General features: G+C 38.7%; 1 protein-coding gene and 2 pseudogenes across 2 annotated transcripts in view; 1 reads left to right on the plus strand and 2 right to left on the minus strand.

Annotated features, from left to right (window-relative positions):
• The window catches only part of RBL2 (RB transcriptional corepressor like 2), a 50,453-nt gene that overhangs the window by 22,031 nt on the left and 10,089 nt on the right, over positions 1–18,333 (minus strand). For both annotated transcript variants that reach the window (XM_031027344.2, XM_031027345.2), the window contains exons 5-12: positions 14,996–15,124; positions 11,808–11,968; positions 11,651–11,715; positions 10,834–11,020; positions 6,605–6,771; positions 2,966–3,072; positions 1,947–2,050; positions 1–138 (exon numbers count right to left, since the gene is read on the minus strand). In XM_031027344.2, coding sequence (XP_030883204.2) covers positions 1–138; positions 1,947–2,050; positions 2,966–3,072; positions 6,605–6,771; positions 10,834–11,020; positions 11,651–11,715; positions 11,808–11,968; positions 14,996–15,124 — 1,058 coding nt within the window. The remainder of the gene's footprint in view (positions 139–1,946; positions 2,051–2,965; positions 3,073–6,604; positions 6,772–10,833; positions 11,021–11,650; positions 11,716–11,807; positions 11,969–14,995; positions 15,125–18,333) is intronic.
• On the minus strand, positions 3,440–5,023 carry LOC102738671 (hsc70-interacting protein-like; annotated as a pseudogene).
• LOC102738977 (large ribosomal subunit protein uL18 pseudogene) lies at positions 12,033–13,726 on the plus strand (annotated as a pseudogene).

Consider the following 18,333-nt stretch of genomic DNA (forward strand, 5'->3'; position numbering starts at 1 on the left):
CTTATAAAAATGATAAAGTGGCACATCAAATATTTCAGTAATAAATGGAAAACTCCCAGGAGGCTTATAAGAAAAAGTGACGACCTCAAGGCAGCAGGCCAAAAGCGATCTATGGAATGCATCTTGTTCCAGAATGCCCTATAAAACAAAGTTATTAACATTTAGAAATATTAGCCTACTCTAACAAAGACATTTCCTACTCAGTAAAGTTAAATAAAAATATCAAAGGAAGTCTTATTTTCTGAGTTAGTGAGAAGTATGTGCTTACTTTCTTACAGAACTTTTCTTAGCGTAAGAAGCCCATGTTTTAGCAAAACAAATATTACAAGAATGTAAAAGAACTTCCAAAAATCTTACATATTGTGAAATGTAGCTGATAAAAAATTATATCCCTAACAAAAATATACATACGCCCTGCTGCTTAGGGGAATAATAATGTGGAAAGAGGTTACAAAACAGTATTTACAGTTATAGGCCACTGTCAGAAAAAAGACAGCTGGAAGGCAGGTGACTGGCTAGATGGTCATGGGCCACAAGTGAACATACACTCCTCTCAGGAGACATAATCACATTCCCCCCCCCCTTTTTCTGGCTATTAATTTCTCAAATCTGTACATAAACATTTACTATTTTTGAATTAAAAAGTTACTTAGACACCAGAAACATAGGCAACAGGAGAAAAAAACATAAATTGGGCTTCATCAAAATTAAAACCTTTTGTCTATCAAAGGACACTATCAATGAAGTAAAGACACAACCCACAGAATGGGAGAAAATATTTGCAAATCATATATAATGTTACATAAAGAACTCCTACAACTTGACCAAAAAAAAAAAGGCAAACAATTATATACTGTTGATTATGAATAATATTCTGAATACTATTCAGCCTTAAAAAGGCATGAAATTCTGCCATGCTAAAACACAGATGAACCTCGAATACACCAGGCCAAGTGAAATACGTCGGACACAAAAGAACAAATACTGTATGATTATACCTAGAACAGGTTAATTTGTGGAGACAAAGTAGAGATTACCAGGAGCTCAAGGGAAGTGAGAATGGGGAGTCATTGCTTAATGGGTACAGACTTTCAGTTGGGGATGATGAAAAAGTTCTAAACATGGCTGGTGGTGAGGGTTGCACAACACCATGAATGTACTTAATGCCACTGAATTGTACACTTAAAAATGCTTAAAATGGTAAGTTTTATGTATATTTTACTACAATAAAAAATTGTTTTAGTAAGTTTCTTGGCTGGGTATAAAGGTATCCACTTATCTTCAGCCGTAAACTGCAACTGTTTTATATACCCTCCTGTATGTGTTTCAAAATTTAAAAATTTGTCTTAACAGCCTTTTAAATTCCTACACCCATAATTTCATGTATAAAAAAGAAATGTAAATAGTTACATGAAATTAGAACAATTATCGGTCAGTTTTACAATTTTTTCTAAAATAGTTTTTAAAAAGCACTTTTATGTCTTTCAAAGTAAATACTTATTTCAAAATCAATTTATATTTCTTGACTAGTAAAATCTAGAAAAAATTATTTTCTTAGTCAAAGAGCAATGGCTGAATATTTATGTTAAAGTCCTATCTAGTCAATAGTCAACTTATTCTTGCTATACAAGGTTTGTTCGGGGAACGTGCCGGTTAGTAAGTCCATGCATTCTAAAAACTCAATTTACCTTAAGTCTGAATGTTTCAGTCTTTGACTATGGAGTCTTACTGCCCACAGAAGCCGTGAGTTCTAGTACACGGCCTGCCACACTGAGAAACACTAAGTGGGGGACTGGAGGCGAAGACAGGAGTTTCCTCAGCTGCCAATCTTATTCCCTCAAAGCTACGGTTTTATCTTTGTTTGGTTTAGTCTGGGTTTTGTATGGGTAGGGCTAAAAGGAAACTACATTTTCTTGTGCTGACCAATACATTGGTGATTTACTCACAGATAAATCCATGTCTCCCAGTCTTTTCTGTTCCTGTTCAATAACAGATTCTAATACTTTATAGTAAAGCATCTCTGCAAAACGAAAATATTTGCTGGCAATTTCTGCACAAATAAAAGACAAGAGTCACATGCAAAGAACATATTGTAGAAAGTGAGTCTACCCCATTCCCTGCCCACAAAAGAAAATTTAAAAACCAACCAATTACTTCATATATATGCACTTCCTACAGCTGCTACACCAATCATTCCTGAGATTTCTTAATTTTCTTCATGGTAGCCACAGTAACACTAACATTTTTCTAAAACTGTGAAATGAAATTTTTTTAAAAAAGATTTTATTTATTTATTTGACAGCGAGAGAGAGAGGGAGCACAAGCAGGGGGAGTGGCAGGCAGAGAGAAAGGGAGAAGCAGGCTCCCCGCTGAGCAGGGAGCCCGATGCAGGGCTCGATCCCAAGACCCTAGGATCATGACCTGGGCCTAAGGCAGACACTTAACCAACTGAGCCACCCGGGCGCCCCTGTGAAATGAAATTTGCACTTAAAAACTGTAATAGCATTCCATTAAGAGTCACGCTTTTTTTTCTTTTTTTGGTAAGTTTGAACTGAGCAGCTCTATGCTAAGAGGTATATATAATTGGTTTACTATTCTACTCATACTTGGTTCTAATTCATGACATCAGACAACTTCTAGAACAGGTATGGGCATAAAACAGTTATATCTTCTGAACTCATTCTTAATATTTTGAAGAATCACTATACTCCTAAATTTAATAATACCCAGTCTACAAATGAAACTAAAGATTTTGCAAACAAAGTACCAGGCATCGGTCTACATGTTCTCTTATGGAGACGGGCCCAGAAACCACTTGGTTAACAGAAAAATTGGACATCCATATTGTAGACCTCAATCTAAAGTCCTAAATCTATTCTTCATATTTCTGATTCACTTACCAAGAAAGGACTCCACGTAGTTAAACAGCAAAGATGAGAACAAGATGGATAGTATTAAGCCTTACCTTTAGAATTACTGAAATCCTCATCTGGCTGGCAATGCTGAGAATATATTTCATACATTTCTTTCAATCTGTTGGCAATGGCCTGTGTTGGATCTCTGGAACACGTCCTAAAAAAAAAAAAAAAAAGAGTAAGAAATTATCCAACTTAAAGGTCTAACCCAGTTACAAAGTAATAAACTATTTACAACTCTGTAATTTTACTAACCTGTAAATATAAAATACTTTGAACAAAAACTATACACTTCCCAAATTATTCTAGGAAATCCCATACCTCCTTATCAAAAGTGTTGGTTATAACCATTTTGAGGGAAAAAAAATATTTCTTGCATGGAGCTGTACCTTTACTGCAGTTAAGTTTAGCCTTCTTGACTGGCCCCCACCTACCCTACACATCTGCAATCACTGGTAACAAACAAAATTGCCTTCAACTGTTTCCTCAGAGGGCAATACAACTCCCATTAGGAACTCCTGGAAGAAAACAGAATGAGGAGGTATATAAACTATACTACAGACTCATACAAACCATTACTGGCACTCTACATTTTTTCCTCCAAAACGAGGTTTATTTCATTAATTTTTTTTTTTTTTAAATCAGAAAGGCAATATATGTTCGATGCAGAAGCATTATACAAGTTATCATCACGTGGGCCTTTATAACATTTTCGTCTTTTTTTTTTTTTTTTTAAGGGATTAACACATCCTTTTAACTTGTTTTTAAGTATTTTTAAGGTTTAAAATTCCTAGTAGGAATTCCTGGTAGGAAAACATTATGTGAATGAATACCCAATAGCAAACCACCACAAAATGTTTGGGTTGCACATGGGGCCGAGGGGTAGGGATTCTCTTCACAGCACCCCAGCCTTCTCTCCACGAGGTCAGAGGTACACCGTATTACTGCGACATCCATTAGGTGATCTAAGTTGTTTTTCCTTCAGCAAGGGTCTTATCCGTCTGAAGGGCATTATGCTTGACCTCCAAATTTGACAATTTACTGATGAGATTCGTAACTTTTGGGTTGTTCGGCTATTTGACACATTTGCTGGGTTCTGGGCCACATCCCAGAAGGCCACTCATAACTTCTGGATGCTGCATGGCTGCAAGAACCTTTGGTCACTAAGAATTTCATTGAGCCCAGGGGCATCCCTTCCATTCCAGGCTTGCCCCCTGCCATTCCACGCATTCCCACAGGAAAGCCACCTAGAAAAGAGCTAGTCTGGGCTCCTGATTGTCATCTGGCTTCTTCCTCCCTCTGGGCTCCCTCATGTTCTTCCCGAACCTTCTTAACACTTTCTATTCTTTCTTTGATCTTTCACTCTTATTTTTTTACTCATACTTTCTCGATGTTCGGCCATTTTCTGGGCGGTTGGTTGAACTTCTTTCAGCATTGCACTAGCATCTTCATCATAATCCAGTTTATAAGCAAGGGCAAGATTATGTGCTGCTTCTTCCCAGTGGCCCAGAAATCTGTGTGCTTTCCCTTGCCACTTGTAAGGCTGAGCTGAATCGGGATTTATTTCAATAGCTCTGTCACAGTCTTGGATGGCAGCATTTGGCTTCTGTAATTCGATGAAGACACCGGCTCTCTTGGCATACAGAATGGCCAAGCAAGGATTCAGCTTATGGCATCTGTGAACAAGTCGATGGCTTTCTGTAGTGCACTATCATTTAGGGCATCAATGGCAGCCACTTTTTTTTTTATCATTTGCCTGATCCATCATTTCCCCAGTCACCTCTACACCGTCGTCTCCCATTTCTTCAGGGGCGTCAGTATCTGGTTCAATCACACCTTCACTGTCAACTTCTAAACCACTTTCCTCACTTGATGGTTCGTTTGTCTTTATGTTTTCCTCTGCCTTCTGACTATCTGTTTTTTCTTTCTTGATATTTTCTTGATTTAGTTTTATGAGTAGCAGGTAGTATTGTACCCTCCATGCTCTCCATCCGCTCCTCCAGGAAGTGCATTTCCTCGGTGTGCACAATGCTCGGATCCTGCTTATGCATTTTCACAAAGGCCTGACCTGACGCTCGCTCACTTTGTGGGGCTCCGTGGTCCAGAGATCATGGGAAGTGGTGGGCACAGCAGGGGTTGCGGCCCTGTGCAATTGCAGGTGTAGATGCCAGCCCAGCATGACTGTGTCAAAGCAACTATGTGTTTATTGTGATCACAGATACACATATTCATTGTAAAAGCTGAGCAAGTTGAGAGAATTATAAAGAAAATAAAAATCAGTTATAAGCCTGCTGGAGTCAGCCACTGAATGTCATATACAAGCAGAATTTTATTTATGAACACACACAGGTACCTTTCAAGAAACAGGACTCTTTGGCTTCACCTGATATTTACTGGTAATATTTAACCCCACTAACGGTGTTTGAGATTAAAGAAGCTGCTACACCTGGTTAGAGATTCTAAAGAGATCTGTAAGATATAAAGACTAAGTCAGTCTTCTAAAATGTATTTATAAAATGCTTCTCTATTCTACGTAAACAAGGTCTGAGAAACACAACTTAGGAAGAGGCCATACAGACATAGCCTACTGGATATTAATCACAATCAAGTTTATAAATAAAGCAGACCTCATGGTTTAATGAGTCCAGCTATGAATAAGAAATTACTAAAGTATGTATACTGGGCCTTCTTACACTATACCACCAGAAACAAAATGGGCTCCTATAGGGTCTGTGTCATCAAATCCTATACTTTTTAGAACTAGGAGGGGCCCTGGAGGTAATTTTTTGAAATAAATTTACAAAAACTATCCACAGGTCATGAGATTCAGTTTATTATGCTTTTCATTAAAGCTCAATGATATTCCCACCAGTCTTAGGCAGATCAGAGGACTGAAGGCAGTTAACTTCATTTTCAGGGTAAGGGTATTCTATAGAACTTACAGAAGTTACAGTGGTTTGACATTAGTTATGAATATAAGTGTTTATCTTTTCAAATCTGACCCACCCCTCAGAAATTTGCTCAGGTCCAATCCTCTTCATGGAGTCCTTTGACAACTCCCATCTTTATTGATCCCTCTTTCCCTGAAATCTTAAGATAGAACAGTTGGTAACAGTTTGGTGCTTTAATCTACAGTGTATAGTGTTGTTAGTTACTGTCTCCCATACTACATAAAAGAAATCTGAGTGCTATAGGACTGAATATTTGTGCTCCCCCTCCAAATTCTCATGTTGAAACCTAATCCCCCAATGTGATGGTATTTGGCAGTGGGGCCTTTGGGAGTGATTAGGTCATGATAGTGGAGCCCTCGTGAATGGGATTAGTGCGCTTATAAAAGAGGCCCTAGAGAGTTCCCGTGCCTCCTCACACCATGTGAGGAGAGCAAAAAAGACCAGGAAGCAGTTCTCACCAGACACTGCATCTTGGCACCTTGATACTGTTGTTTGTAAGTCACCCAGTCTATGGTCTTCTGTGATAACAGCTGGAACACACGAAGATACTGAGGAAAAATGATCACCTTCTATTCATACATCCCATATTACTATGACCTCCACAGACTAACAACAGGGTCTGAGCATGCAACTGGTATACGACTAATAATGAGTGAATTAAGGCACTAAAAGTTAAAAAATTAAAATAGAAAATGGTCAACAATCAAATCTTAGAAGGCAAGAAGGGCTCAAACTAACCTTAGAATCTGTTCCAGTTTCTCACTTGGTGCATTCCTGAGGCCTGTTAGCATGGCGTGAAGACGGCTCAAGCTGTGTGCTGCCGTAGACACTGGGGTCACACAAGGGCTGTTATCCTTCATGTACCTCACACCGGTAAGTGGTGTGGAGATTCTAAGTGCTTTAGACTAAATTGGGGGCGGGGTGGGGGCGGAGAGAACATTATTTTAGGTCAGAATGACTTTAATTACTTCACAAACGAGAATTTAAACCAATCAGACTTTATCAATACATTTTAATGATTCAAATATCACCATTCTTGGAATTTAAACATACTAACGCCACTAGGAGCTACCACCCTCCATGTGAAGATGTGTGAAAGGACAATTTGTATTTTAGCCAACTAGGAAGTTTGTCTCTTAAAAGCTAAACCTTTAAGGAGCTCCTGAGTGGCTCAGTCAGTTAAGCGTCCGCCTTCGGCTCAGGTCATGATCCCAGGGTCCTGGGATCGAGCCCCACATGGGGCTCCCTGCTCAGCGGGGAATCTGCTTCTCCCTCTGCCTCTGCCTCTCCCCTGTCCTTCTCACTCACTAATAAATAAATAAAATCTTTTTAAAAAAAGAAAAAGTTAAACCTTTAAGATAAGGCATAGTTCCCTAGTATCCCTACTTCAAACCTAAGCCGAAAGGCACAAATAAGCAATAAACTATTAAGAATATCCCTGAGAAGGGGTGCCTGGGTGGCTCAGTTGGTTAAGCGACTGCCTTCAGCTCAGGTCATGATCCTGGAGTCCCGGGATCGAGTCCCACATCGGGTTCCCTGCTTAGCAGGGAGTCTGCTTCTCCCTCTGACACTCCCCCCTCCTGTGCTCTCTATTTCTCTCTCTCTCATATAAATAAATAAATAAATAAATCTAAAAAAAAAAAAAAAAGAATATCCCTGAGAAACAGAATTTCACAGCTCCCATCTACTACTTTTTTTCTGACTACTTACAGACTGACAAAAGCAAGCGGTGAATTAAACCTGGCCCAGATGAATTCCATGATTTAACAAAAGCCCATCTAAATCATCACATTTGCTTCAGAGAGGTGGGACACAGCAACACTCCTGGATGAAAGAACAGCCTGACACAGAACAAACAGCTTTCTTCAGCCTTCCTGCCCCTCCTTTACCTTTAGTTACAGGAATCTAACTATCTTTCCCCCCTAAAGGAGACGCACCTTCAGGGAAATACATTTAAGTCAACATTCTTTTTTTTTTTTTTTTTAAGATTTTATTTATTTATTTGACAGAGAGATAGAGAGAGAGAGAACAAGTAGGCAGAGAAGCAGGCAGAGGGAGAGGGAGAAGCAGGCTCCCGGCTGAGCAGGGAGCCCGATGCGGGGCTCGATCCCAGGACCCTGGGACCATGACCTGAGCCGAAGGCAGACGCTTAACGACTAAGCCACCCAGGCACCCCTTAAGTCAACATTCTTGAATATAAATACGAAAAATATATGACTTCATGTCCGAGAATTTAAGCATGAATACATATGCTAGTGAAACATCTCTTCTATTTTTTCTAATAAACTCTGAAAGGCTAAGATAGCTTAAGAGTGTTTTTCAATATTCAGGAAAAACTATGTTTCCCTATGTAGTAAGTATATTTATTCTAGAGATACTTGGAAAAACACCCAGCAAAATCTTCACCCAGCAAAACAAACTACTCCAGTTTAATGCGATACAGATAAGCACAAAAGATCGCCATACACATCAAAATCTATATGCTTCCTCTGTGACTTAAACAGGATAGAGCCAAGACTTCCACTTGGTTTCAAAGAAATTAATTCTATAATTTTTTTAGATCGGTAAGATGACCTGGGTAGGTTAAGGACATTCAGAAGGCTCCTCCCTGCTCTAGCCAGCTTTTCCTGGAGCCAGCTTCCTCCCTGTATGTGAACCAGTGCTGCGCTGGGAGGGGACAGCTTGCACACACACACAGGAAAGCAAGAATAGCCAGCCGTGTCTCACACCGCCCACAGGGAGCAGTGCTTCTGCAGAGGGAACAAGGCAGGACTCCCACCAACAGCCTTCTGCCCACAGTCCTCCAGGTCAGCGTGCAGCTTCTTGGTAGTACTGTTCAGTTCTTGGCTTAAGGCTTCCCGTGCATTCTGATTAAGGAGCCTTTCTCTGACTCAGGTATAAATATTGAGATTTTTAAAGATCAGGACATTCCTTCTCCAAGTAAAGACTTCTAAGTTTTTGGAGTGCCCCAGAGCTTTGCGTAACAAACGACTCTTTCTCTTTTCCTATCTTTGTATCTAATTGACTTACTGTCAGACAAACAATCCTTTCTACCTACCCACTTACCTTAAGACAGTGACAAATACTAAGAGGAACACTAATGGCAGAGTAAGAGGGAAAGGAAGTGCTGAAGGCTGGGGAGGAAGTTGGTGGTTATTATTCTGTACAGTGGTCAGTCTATCAGAGACCTGAAAGAAGTGAGGAAGTAAACCACATGACTATCTCGAAGAAACATGTTCTAGGCAGAGGAAACAGCAAGGGCGCAGGCTTTGAGTTGGGGTATGCTCGGCATATCTGAGGACCTTAGAGGCCTTTGTAAGGACTTCAGCTTTCACACCATTTGTGCCACTGAGTCATCACTGTCTTCTTTCTCTCACATCCTGGATCCAAGCCATCAGGCAATCATGTGGGTGCCATCCGCACAATACAGGCCCAATACAACCACTGCTCTGGTCCAAACCACCGTGAGCTATCACCAGAACTACTGCAACAGCCTCTTAATTCCCTTCTTCTATCTTGCCCCCTGAAACACTTCCTTATGACACCTTTAAAAATGTCAATCGGACTGATCCAGTCACTGTTTTCCATAACACCTTCCTACTGGCTTTCCTCCCAATCAGAGGAAAGGCAAAAATTCTTACTACAGCTTCCAACGCCCGATATGGAACTCCTGTCCCTTGTGTCCACCCGCCCCTCACTTTTTAATCACTCACTCACTCACTCACTCTATTCCTACCACATAGCATTCTCACGGTTCCTCCAAAAAGCCAACCATGCTCCCACAGCAAGGCTTGGCACTTGCTGTCCTCTGGGCTTCCAAAACACATTTCTCAGCTCTTCACATGACTTGCTTCCTCACTTACTTCACATCTCTGTTGATGTTACCTCCTCGGAGATGCCTTTCCCCACAGCCCTATGTCTAGCAGCCCAAGGCCCACCCTTTCTCCCTTCTCCCCAGTACTCTGTACCTCTACTCGATTTTACTTTTCTTCATATATCATCATCTGATGTCCTGTATATTTACTTGTTTGGTTATCTATCTCTCCACATTAGAATATAAAACAGGATATTCATGGCTGTTTTGTTCATTGATGTAACCCCAGCGTCCAGGACACTATCTGGCATATAGAATATCTTTAGAATATTTGTTGAAGGAATAAGCAAAGCAGTCTTAAGTTTGATCTTACAGGTGAGTTACCCTTGGAATTACCCACACTACCTCTGGAGGCACTTGTCAAAAGCTGTATATTTTCTCTGAACATCATACAACAGAAGGGAAACTCTTAGTCTCCATCACCCTAAGTGTATGCAAGAAATAACACCATGATCCTGAAACTCTGTTTAACGGAATTTTCCTGAAGACTACAGATTCTCAGTTTCCCTAGTGTCTAGATAAAGGCACCCCTCAGGTCAACTGACATTTTCTGTGTCTACTATGTTCAATAAATAAAGATTGCATATTACTGGCCCATTTTTTCAAAACCAACAGCTATCAGCATGATACATTCATTTATTTTATTTTATTTTATTTTAAAGATTTTATTTATTTATTTGTGAGAGAATGAGAGAGAGCACATGAGAGGGGGGAGGGTCAGAGGGAGAAGCAGACTCCCTGCCGAGCAGGGAGCCCGACGCGGGACTCGATCCAGGGACTCCGGGATCATGACCTGAGCCGAAGGCAGTCGCTTAACCAACTGAGCCACCCAGGCGCCCAGCATGATACATTCATTTAAATTTATATTAAATGCTCTCTCAGATCTACCCCAAAACTTTGAAAGTTGATGTTAACAAAAATTAAATCAGTAAACACAGACAACTTTTTCAATTAAGTATGACAAGCATTTTCTTTTTCATACTGGAAGAAGTACAACATGTGCGTGCACACACACACACAGTCACCCACATAAAATGGCCCGTCTGGCCCGTCTGCACCTGCACTTCGGCTCTCCTGGCCCCGGCCAGCTCACCTTGTCGAAGTGCTGCTGCAAGATGTTTTTCATCTGCACCCTTTCAGCAGTCTCTGTTCCTGAACCAGAACTCAGACACCTGGAGAGAGTCCCAATTTCCTCTTCAGCATCCTCTCCAAGAAATATCCTTTCATCTAAATTCCCAACAGATAGAACATACTCCTCATAGGCCTTATTGATGGCTTTACTAGAGGGGGAAAAAAAGGAAAACAGACAACATATACACTCACAGAACTGCCATTTCAATTCATGTTTTAGGCCACTTAGTTATTTCATTTTTTTAATTTACTAAAAAGTTCTAATAATTTTGTGAAAGCTAAACTGCAGACCATTGCTAATTATAAAAACCGAGGTGTATGAAACACAAGCTTGCTACAGTAAGCCGCTCCTCCGTACAGTACGTGTATTTTGCGGACAGTGTTTCAGGGTGGGTGCCCTGTACCAGTCTGCCTGGCAGGTGCAGCTTCTAGTGACATGCTGAGTTATCTTTCCTAGCTGCTCTAGGCATCTGTGAAGACCTCACTACTTCCACATCATCGTTTTTAACCTATATAGTTCCAAAAGAATTTCTTTATCTCAAAAATTACGATCCAAAAGCTTAACTATTAAAGCTTTAAAGAACAGCCACACAATTTTCAATAAATTTAAAACAATGTGCTTAGAGTAACAGTCGATGGAATTTTTCACTGCTTTCCTATGTTCTCCCACAAAACATATTCTGTATTTCCAGGGTACAAACAATAAAAACAGTAAACTCTAAGGTTTTCTAAGTATGCAATTTAAAATATTAAAACAGTTTGATAACAGAAGTACTCACAAACTCTCTCCAAAATTCCCCGGCTCTAAAAACCCCGTAAGATTTTCTTCTTTTCCCTTAAGGAGCTATGATGAAAGAAAAGATCCTTAAGTCATCATATCAAAACAAATCTTTCCCCAGAAAATATTTTCACATTACTTCTTTACTACTTACAAACCTTTTTTTCATATAGTTTCCTAATATAGGGTTTCCAGAAATGTTCTTTTATTCCCTTTGCTTCCAAAACTAGGCCATCATGTAAGGAACAGAGTTTCTCAATGACACAAGGTGGGTCGGAGGAAGGTTTAGAATCCTTAGCATGAAAATCTTCAGACAGGCCTACAAGGAATAAAATCACGGAAGAGAGAGATCAGGTAGCATTCAATAAGTCAAATTGTAATAAATGAAAATAGAGTCTAATCAGCATGTGAGTTAGCATGTAAGTATACAGGAAACAATATATAAGGGCCTAATTTGACTCTAAATTTACCTCAAAAATAGCAAATAGACAAAAGAAAACATAGGCAGTAATCTTTTTTTTTTTTGTAAGATTTTATTTCTTTATTTGACAGAGAGAAAGACAGTGAGAGCAGGAACACAAGCAGATCCAGACGGCCAACAGACACATGGAAAGATGCTCAGTATCGCTCAGCATCAGGAAGTGCAAATCAAAACCACAATGAGATACCGCCTGTGTCTCACCAGTCAGAATGGCTAGAATCAAAAAGGCAAGAAATAACAAGCATTGGTGAGGATGTGCTGGTCTGTGATGAGCCTCAGACACCAGTCTCTGTTCTGTAGGATGGCGTTTGTAAAGTCAAGAATAAGGCTTGCATCAAGAGATACCAAGTGAAATTTAGAAGGTGAGAGGGTAAGACTGGTAACTATGTTCAGAAATGCTTGGTAATTCAGGTTAAAAATAAGTGCAACACACCTAAATACAGGATGATGGTCCATGTAACCAACAGAGATATCATTTGTCAGATTGCTCATGCCCATATAGAAGGAGATGGGATAGTCTGTGCAGCTCACGCTCATGAACTCACAAAGCACGGTGTGAAGTCTGGCCTGACAAATTATGCTGCAGCATATTGTACAGACCTGCTGCTGGTCTGCAGGCTCCTCAACAGGTTTGGCAGGGACAAGATCTATGAAGGCCAAGTGGAAATGACTAGAGATGAATGCAATGTGGAAAGCACTGGGGATCAACCTGGTGCCTCCACCTGCTATGTGGATGCATGGCTGGCCAGAACTACTACTGGAAATAAAATTTTGGGGGCCCTCAAGGGAGCTGTGGATGGAGGCTTGTCTGTCACTCACAGTACCAAATAATTCCTTGGCTATGATTTGGAAAGCAAGGACGTCAACGCAGAAGAAGACTGGAAGCATGTCATGGGTCAGAACGTTGCAGATTATATGTGTTACCTAATCGAAGAAGATGAAGATGCTTACAAGGAACAATTCTCTCAATACATAATGAACAAAGTATCTCTAGACATGGTGGAGGAGATGAATAAGAAAGCTCTCATTTATATGAGAGAATCCAGTCTATGAGAAGAAGCCTAAGAAAAAAGTTAAAAAGAAGAGGTGGAACCATCCCCCAAAAATGTCTCTTACCCAGAAGAAAGACTGGGGAGCTCAGAAGAAGGCAAGCTTCCTTAGAGCTCAGGAGCAGGCTGCTGAAAGCTAACAAACCAAACCACAATTTCTATGAAGATTTTTCAGATAAAGACAATAAAAAAACTTATTCACCAAGCAGCTGAAATAAATAAATAAATAAAAATAAAATCAGTAGTCATGGAGATGAAAAGTACAACATAAGGAATATAGTCAGTAATATTCTAGTAACATTGTATGGTGATAGATGGTGACTACACTTACCAGGGTGAGTGCTGGGTGATGTACAGAATTGCTGAATCACTATATTGTACACTTGAAACTAATAGGACATTGTATGTTAATTATACTTAAACAAAAATAAACAAATAAATAGCAAATAGAAGTAAAGTGTATCACTACTCAAAAGATTTTAGTTACTCAATTATTTATCTGGAGACACGTGAAAAAAAGAGAAACAATTTTAGTATACTGTTGTAAGATCTAAAAAACATAAAAATAAAATATAACTTTACAAATAAGTCTGACATTCAAATAAAAAATAGGACTTTGAAAAACATTACTATTCAAAGTATATATAGTTTATAAGCTTTCATTTCATTATATTGGAAGCATTTAACATATTGATTTACAGCTTATTCTTGCCCTAGATTCAGTATAAGAAAAACTAAATAAGAGTGGAAAAATGAAAAGCAGCCACTATATAGAAACATAAAAGGGAGTTAGGAAGGAAATGAGAGAAAAAAAACACATTAAATGAAAAACATTAAATGTACCAAAGCAGGAGCAACTAGGTAATTAACTTCCTAACTTTAAAAATCTACCTTGAGAGTTGGACAAGCTAAAATTCTTTTTTTTTTTTTAAATGTTTTATTATTTATTCATGAAAGTCAGAGAGAGAGAGAGGCAGAGGCAGAGGGAGAAGCAGGCTTCCCACTGAGCAGGGAGCCCGATGCGGGGCTCGATCCCAGGACCCTGGGATCATGACCTGAGCCGAAGGCAGACGCTTAACCATCTGAGCCACCCAGGCGCCCCAAGACAAGCTAAAATTCTAATTGCAACCACCCCAAAATTGAAAATCACTCAGAATCCTATCCCTACCATGGTATTATTCAAAGAGCAACAGCATTATATACTAGCTCTATAAATACTGTTTAATATTTATAATTTTAATTGTAAGTTATGATTTGGTCTCTTACTATATATCATTCACAGAAATTACATGCTTTAAAACCTGCTAAATGCATTGCCAAAATAATCATTTCTATTCATCTTTTAGTTTAAGAGCTAAAAATTCATTTTACTTACTTACAACCATTACTACTTCTCTTCTGTAGGAAAAAATTTGAAATGAAGAGTATTTCAATAAATCCATTTTGAGCTCCTACTTGTGTCAGGCACAAAGCCTGGCAATGTAGAAAAACAACATCAGTTTTAATGTCACTTTGCTACTCTGGGTTTTTAAGTTCCTTCTTCTTATTGAGTATATATTGCAGAAACTTCTCAAGTTGTCAGGTAAGACTTTACACTTTGTAATATTTGCAATTGCTTTTTCCATTAAGTATTTTTACAGAGAGCTCAACTCCTAGTGATAAGTAGTTGTAAGTACTCTGGAGAACCATGATGATGGAGCTTTTCAAAGCACTTATATTCTCTGATGCTGGAAACCTGTGGTATGTGCACAACTCCCAAGAGTAAACACAATGTAGAAATGTGAGTTGTCCAGTAATCTCCGATTTATAATCTTACCTTTAAAATTAGGATTCACCAGTTCTTTGCGATTGGAACACTGAAGGGCATTTCCATAAACCAAGTCCAAAGCACACAGCAGAAGATGGTAAGAATTGACCAAATCATCACTAATCATGGGGAAATTACCTACAGGAATGTAAACAGTTATCAAGTACATTTGCATCAACTTTACAATATTTTAAAAGTAATTTCTTCCTTTAATTAAAATGACATTTACAACACTGTACCAAAGCTGACTCAAAAGTTATATGAAGTGTTCTAGCAAATTTACATTTTGAAATATTAAAGTCTAATAAATAAGTGTAATGAAAACCCAAACTTTACTAAAAACAACATTCATCCACTCAACATGCAGTAAATAAGCATTAAATCCCTAGTAGCTGACCAAAATTTTATCACTAGTTTTTTCTTTGAAAATTCTAAACAAACAACTTCATAAATTATCTCAAACTGTAGGAAATTCTTTTATGTGAAAACATTTTTGTCAAGAAAATTAGTAGATATTATACACCTGAAACTAATTAACACTGTATGTTAACTATACTGGAATTAAGATTTAAAACTCAATTAAAAACAAAAAGTAAAAAAAAAAATAAAAATACATGGAAACAAACAATGGTCCAACATCTTTGGGATGCACAAAAAGTAGTTCTAAGAGGGAAACTAAAAAAAAAAAAAATTACTAGAAACCCTTAGACGGGAATAACTAAAAAATGAGTTTTTCATGTATATACTTTAAAAAGACCAGAACCTATAATCAGACTCCTAACAGTAACATTTTAGATACTTTTTCCACAATAACACAAACTCATACAAATTAAGCAACAGGATCACAATGAAAGATATTTAAGTCTAGAGCTAATATCCTAGGAATAACGTAGATGCATGGTAACAAAGGAAAAAGAAACCAAAACTCAAACCTATAGAAACATGTCATTTCTGCAATGCTAGTTTTAACACTGAAATCAGTTTTTATAGGCAGGTATACAGTTTAATTCTTAGAAATTAAGAAATATTTCTAGATTTCTTTTATAACTTTGAGCATATCCCTTTTCTCATTTAACACTGCATATGCATGCTTCCTAGTGATTTTACACCCTTATAACATCACATGAATTCAAGTTTAATAGCTAACATACATCTGAGGGATTATTTCTAAACCTCAACATTTTCACACGTAATGCCTGCCCAAATACATGCAAACACACACACACACACACACACACACACACAATCATTACTTTGTTTCAGGCTTTTTTTTCCCCCCCCTCTCCTTTCCTCCAAAGAAAGTTACCACTTACCTCCACATATCAGGATAACTCTCTTTTTGTATAGATGAAAACATTCAACAAATCAACTTAAATGAATTAAAGAGAAAATTTTTTTTCTGTTGTCAGAAAGACAATTGATAATTAATAGGTTAAGTTTTGCATTGATAAGAACCAAACTAACTTGCCTGGTTCCACTATAAAGATGTTTAATATTAAAGTATACTCAGTTTCTCAAATGTAAAACAGGAAGTGGCACCTACTGGTTTCAAGCTATAAAGCCGATCAGATTGACAAGCCTAAACTTGTCACTGGTTTGTACTTGCCATAAAGGGGAAAAAAAAAAAACAAAAACAGCAGCACTATAACTTCTAAGAAAAAACGGAAAGGCCCCTAAAGATCAGAATCTTAAACTCCAAGACTGTCCCAACCTGACATACTTTACATTTCAAATCCTGACTTTAGAAATAAATCTCACTTTGTAAGGTAAATTATCTTTCAAATAAAGATAACTTGTTTAAACTCTGAAGTTGGCTTATTTATCAGGAATGAGGAGATTGGAGAGTGTAAAACAGGAACTGATTGGTCTTCAGGCCACAAAGCCCTTCATGATGACAAGCCCAAACTTGTCACTGGTGTATACTCGCCACAGGAAGTCAACAAAGATAACAGGCAGAAAGTTGGCTTATGTATCAGGAATGAGATAATCTGGGATTGCCCATATGCTGCAGGGAAGCCATGAGAAAGGTGGCTACAGAAGAGTACAACTCTCTCCAAATAACTAAATCAAGAACTGAATAAAACGAATTAAACAACTCTATTAGAAAAGATCCTAGTGAATCATAAAAGATCATAGTGTCAGACAGTGAGGAGACAGACTCTTCAGATTAAACAAATTATAGATGGAATAATACAACTCAAACACTGCAGAGACAAAAAATATGCCACCCCAGGTGATCAAGTGAGACCAAAATGTAAATAAGGACTGTAACATTCTTTGTAAATAGTTTACGTAGTACCAAACACATTCACTCCCAGGTACACGGACACCGTAAGAGACATAAACAAAACAGATAAAAATCCCAGAAGTCGGATGCACCTGCCCACAATCGAACGAAAAGACTAATACTGTATATAAAACCAGCCACAGCAAACTGAAAGTGACAGCAAGTGACACTATGAGAACAGTTTATATGCTCCTACGCCTTTATTTTGTACCACTTACCATATCACATTTATCTCCACTAAAGAAACATGCCAGTGTGATGGAAAACAAAATAACTAACGACTTATTTTTGGCAGAATAAAGATTTTTCTTTTCTTTTCTTATTGAAATTCAATTAGCCAACATATAGTACATCATTAGTTCAATAAGTCATCAGATGCATAGAACCCCCAGTGCTCATCACATCACGTGCCCTCCCCAATGCTTATCACCCAGATTGCAACCCTCCGTTTGTTTCCCAGAATCAAGAGTCTCTCGTGGTTTGTCTCCCTGACCTCTTCCCATTCAGTTTTCCCTCCCTTCCCCTGTGATCCTCTGCACTCTCTCTTATATTCCACATATGAGTGAAACCATATAATTGTCTTTCTCTGATTGACTTATTTCAGTTAGCATAATACCTTCGATCAACCATGTAGCTCAGGGAGGAGGGCTGAGCCCTCACTGAACTAGAGAGAGACGACCAGCTATAATCAGATACATCAAACCCCAAGACCAGTGGAGTGACACATCCTTGCTAGAGGGCCTTCACATCTGGCATGAAACCAAGAGCTAGATGTGGGTTCAAACCCCAGCTCTGTTTCTAGCAGCTAGTTTTTGGGCTTCAGTTACCAATCTTAAAAGTAAATAATTTGGGAAGCGGGGGAAATCGGAGGGGTAGACGAACCATGAGAGAAGATGGACTCTGAAAAACAAACAGGGTTCTAGAGGGGAGGGGGGTGGGAGGATGGGTTAGCCTGGTGGTGGGTATTGAGGAGGGCACATTCTGCATGGAGCACTGGGTGTTATGCACAAACAATGAATCATGGAACACTTCATCTAAAACTAATGATGTAATGTATGGG

Source organism: Leptonychotes weddellii, chromosome 16 (assembly GCF_054177405.1).
Source record: "Leptonychotes weddellii isolate Sample4059 chromosome 16, ASM5417740v2, whole genome shotgun sequence".
Lineage (NCBI taxonomy): Eukaryota > Metazoa > Chordata > Mammalia > Carnivora > Phocidae > Leptonychotes > Leptonychotes weddellii.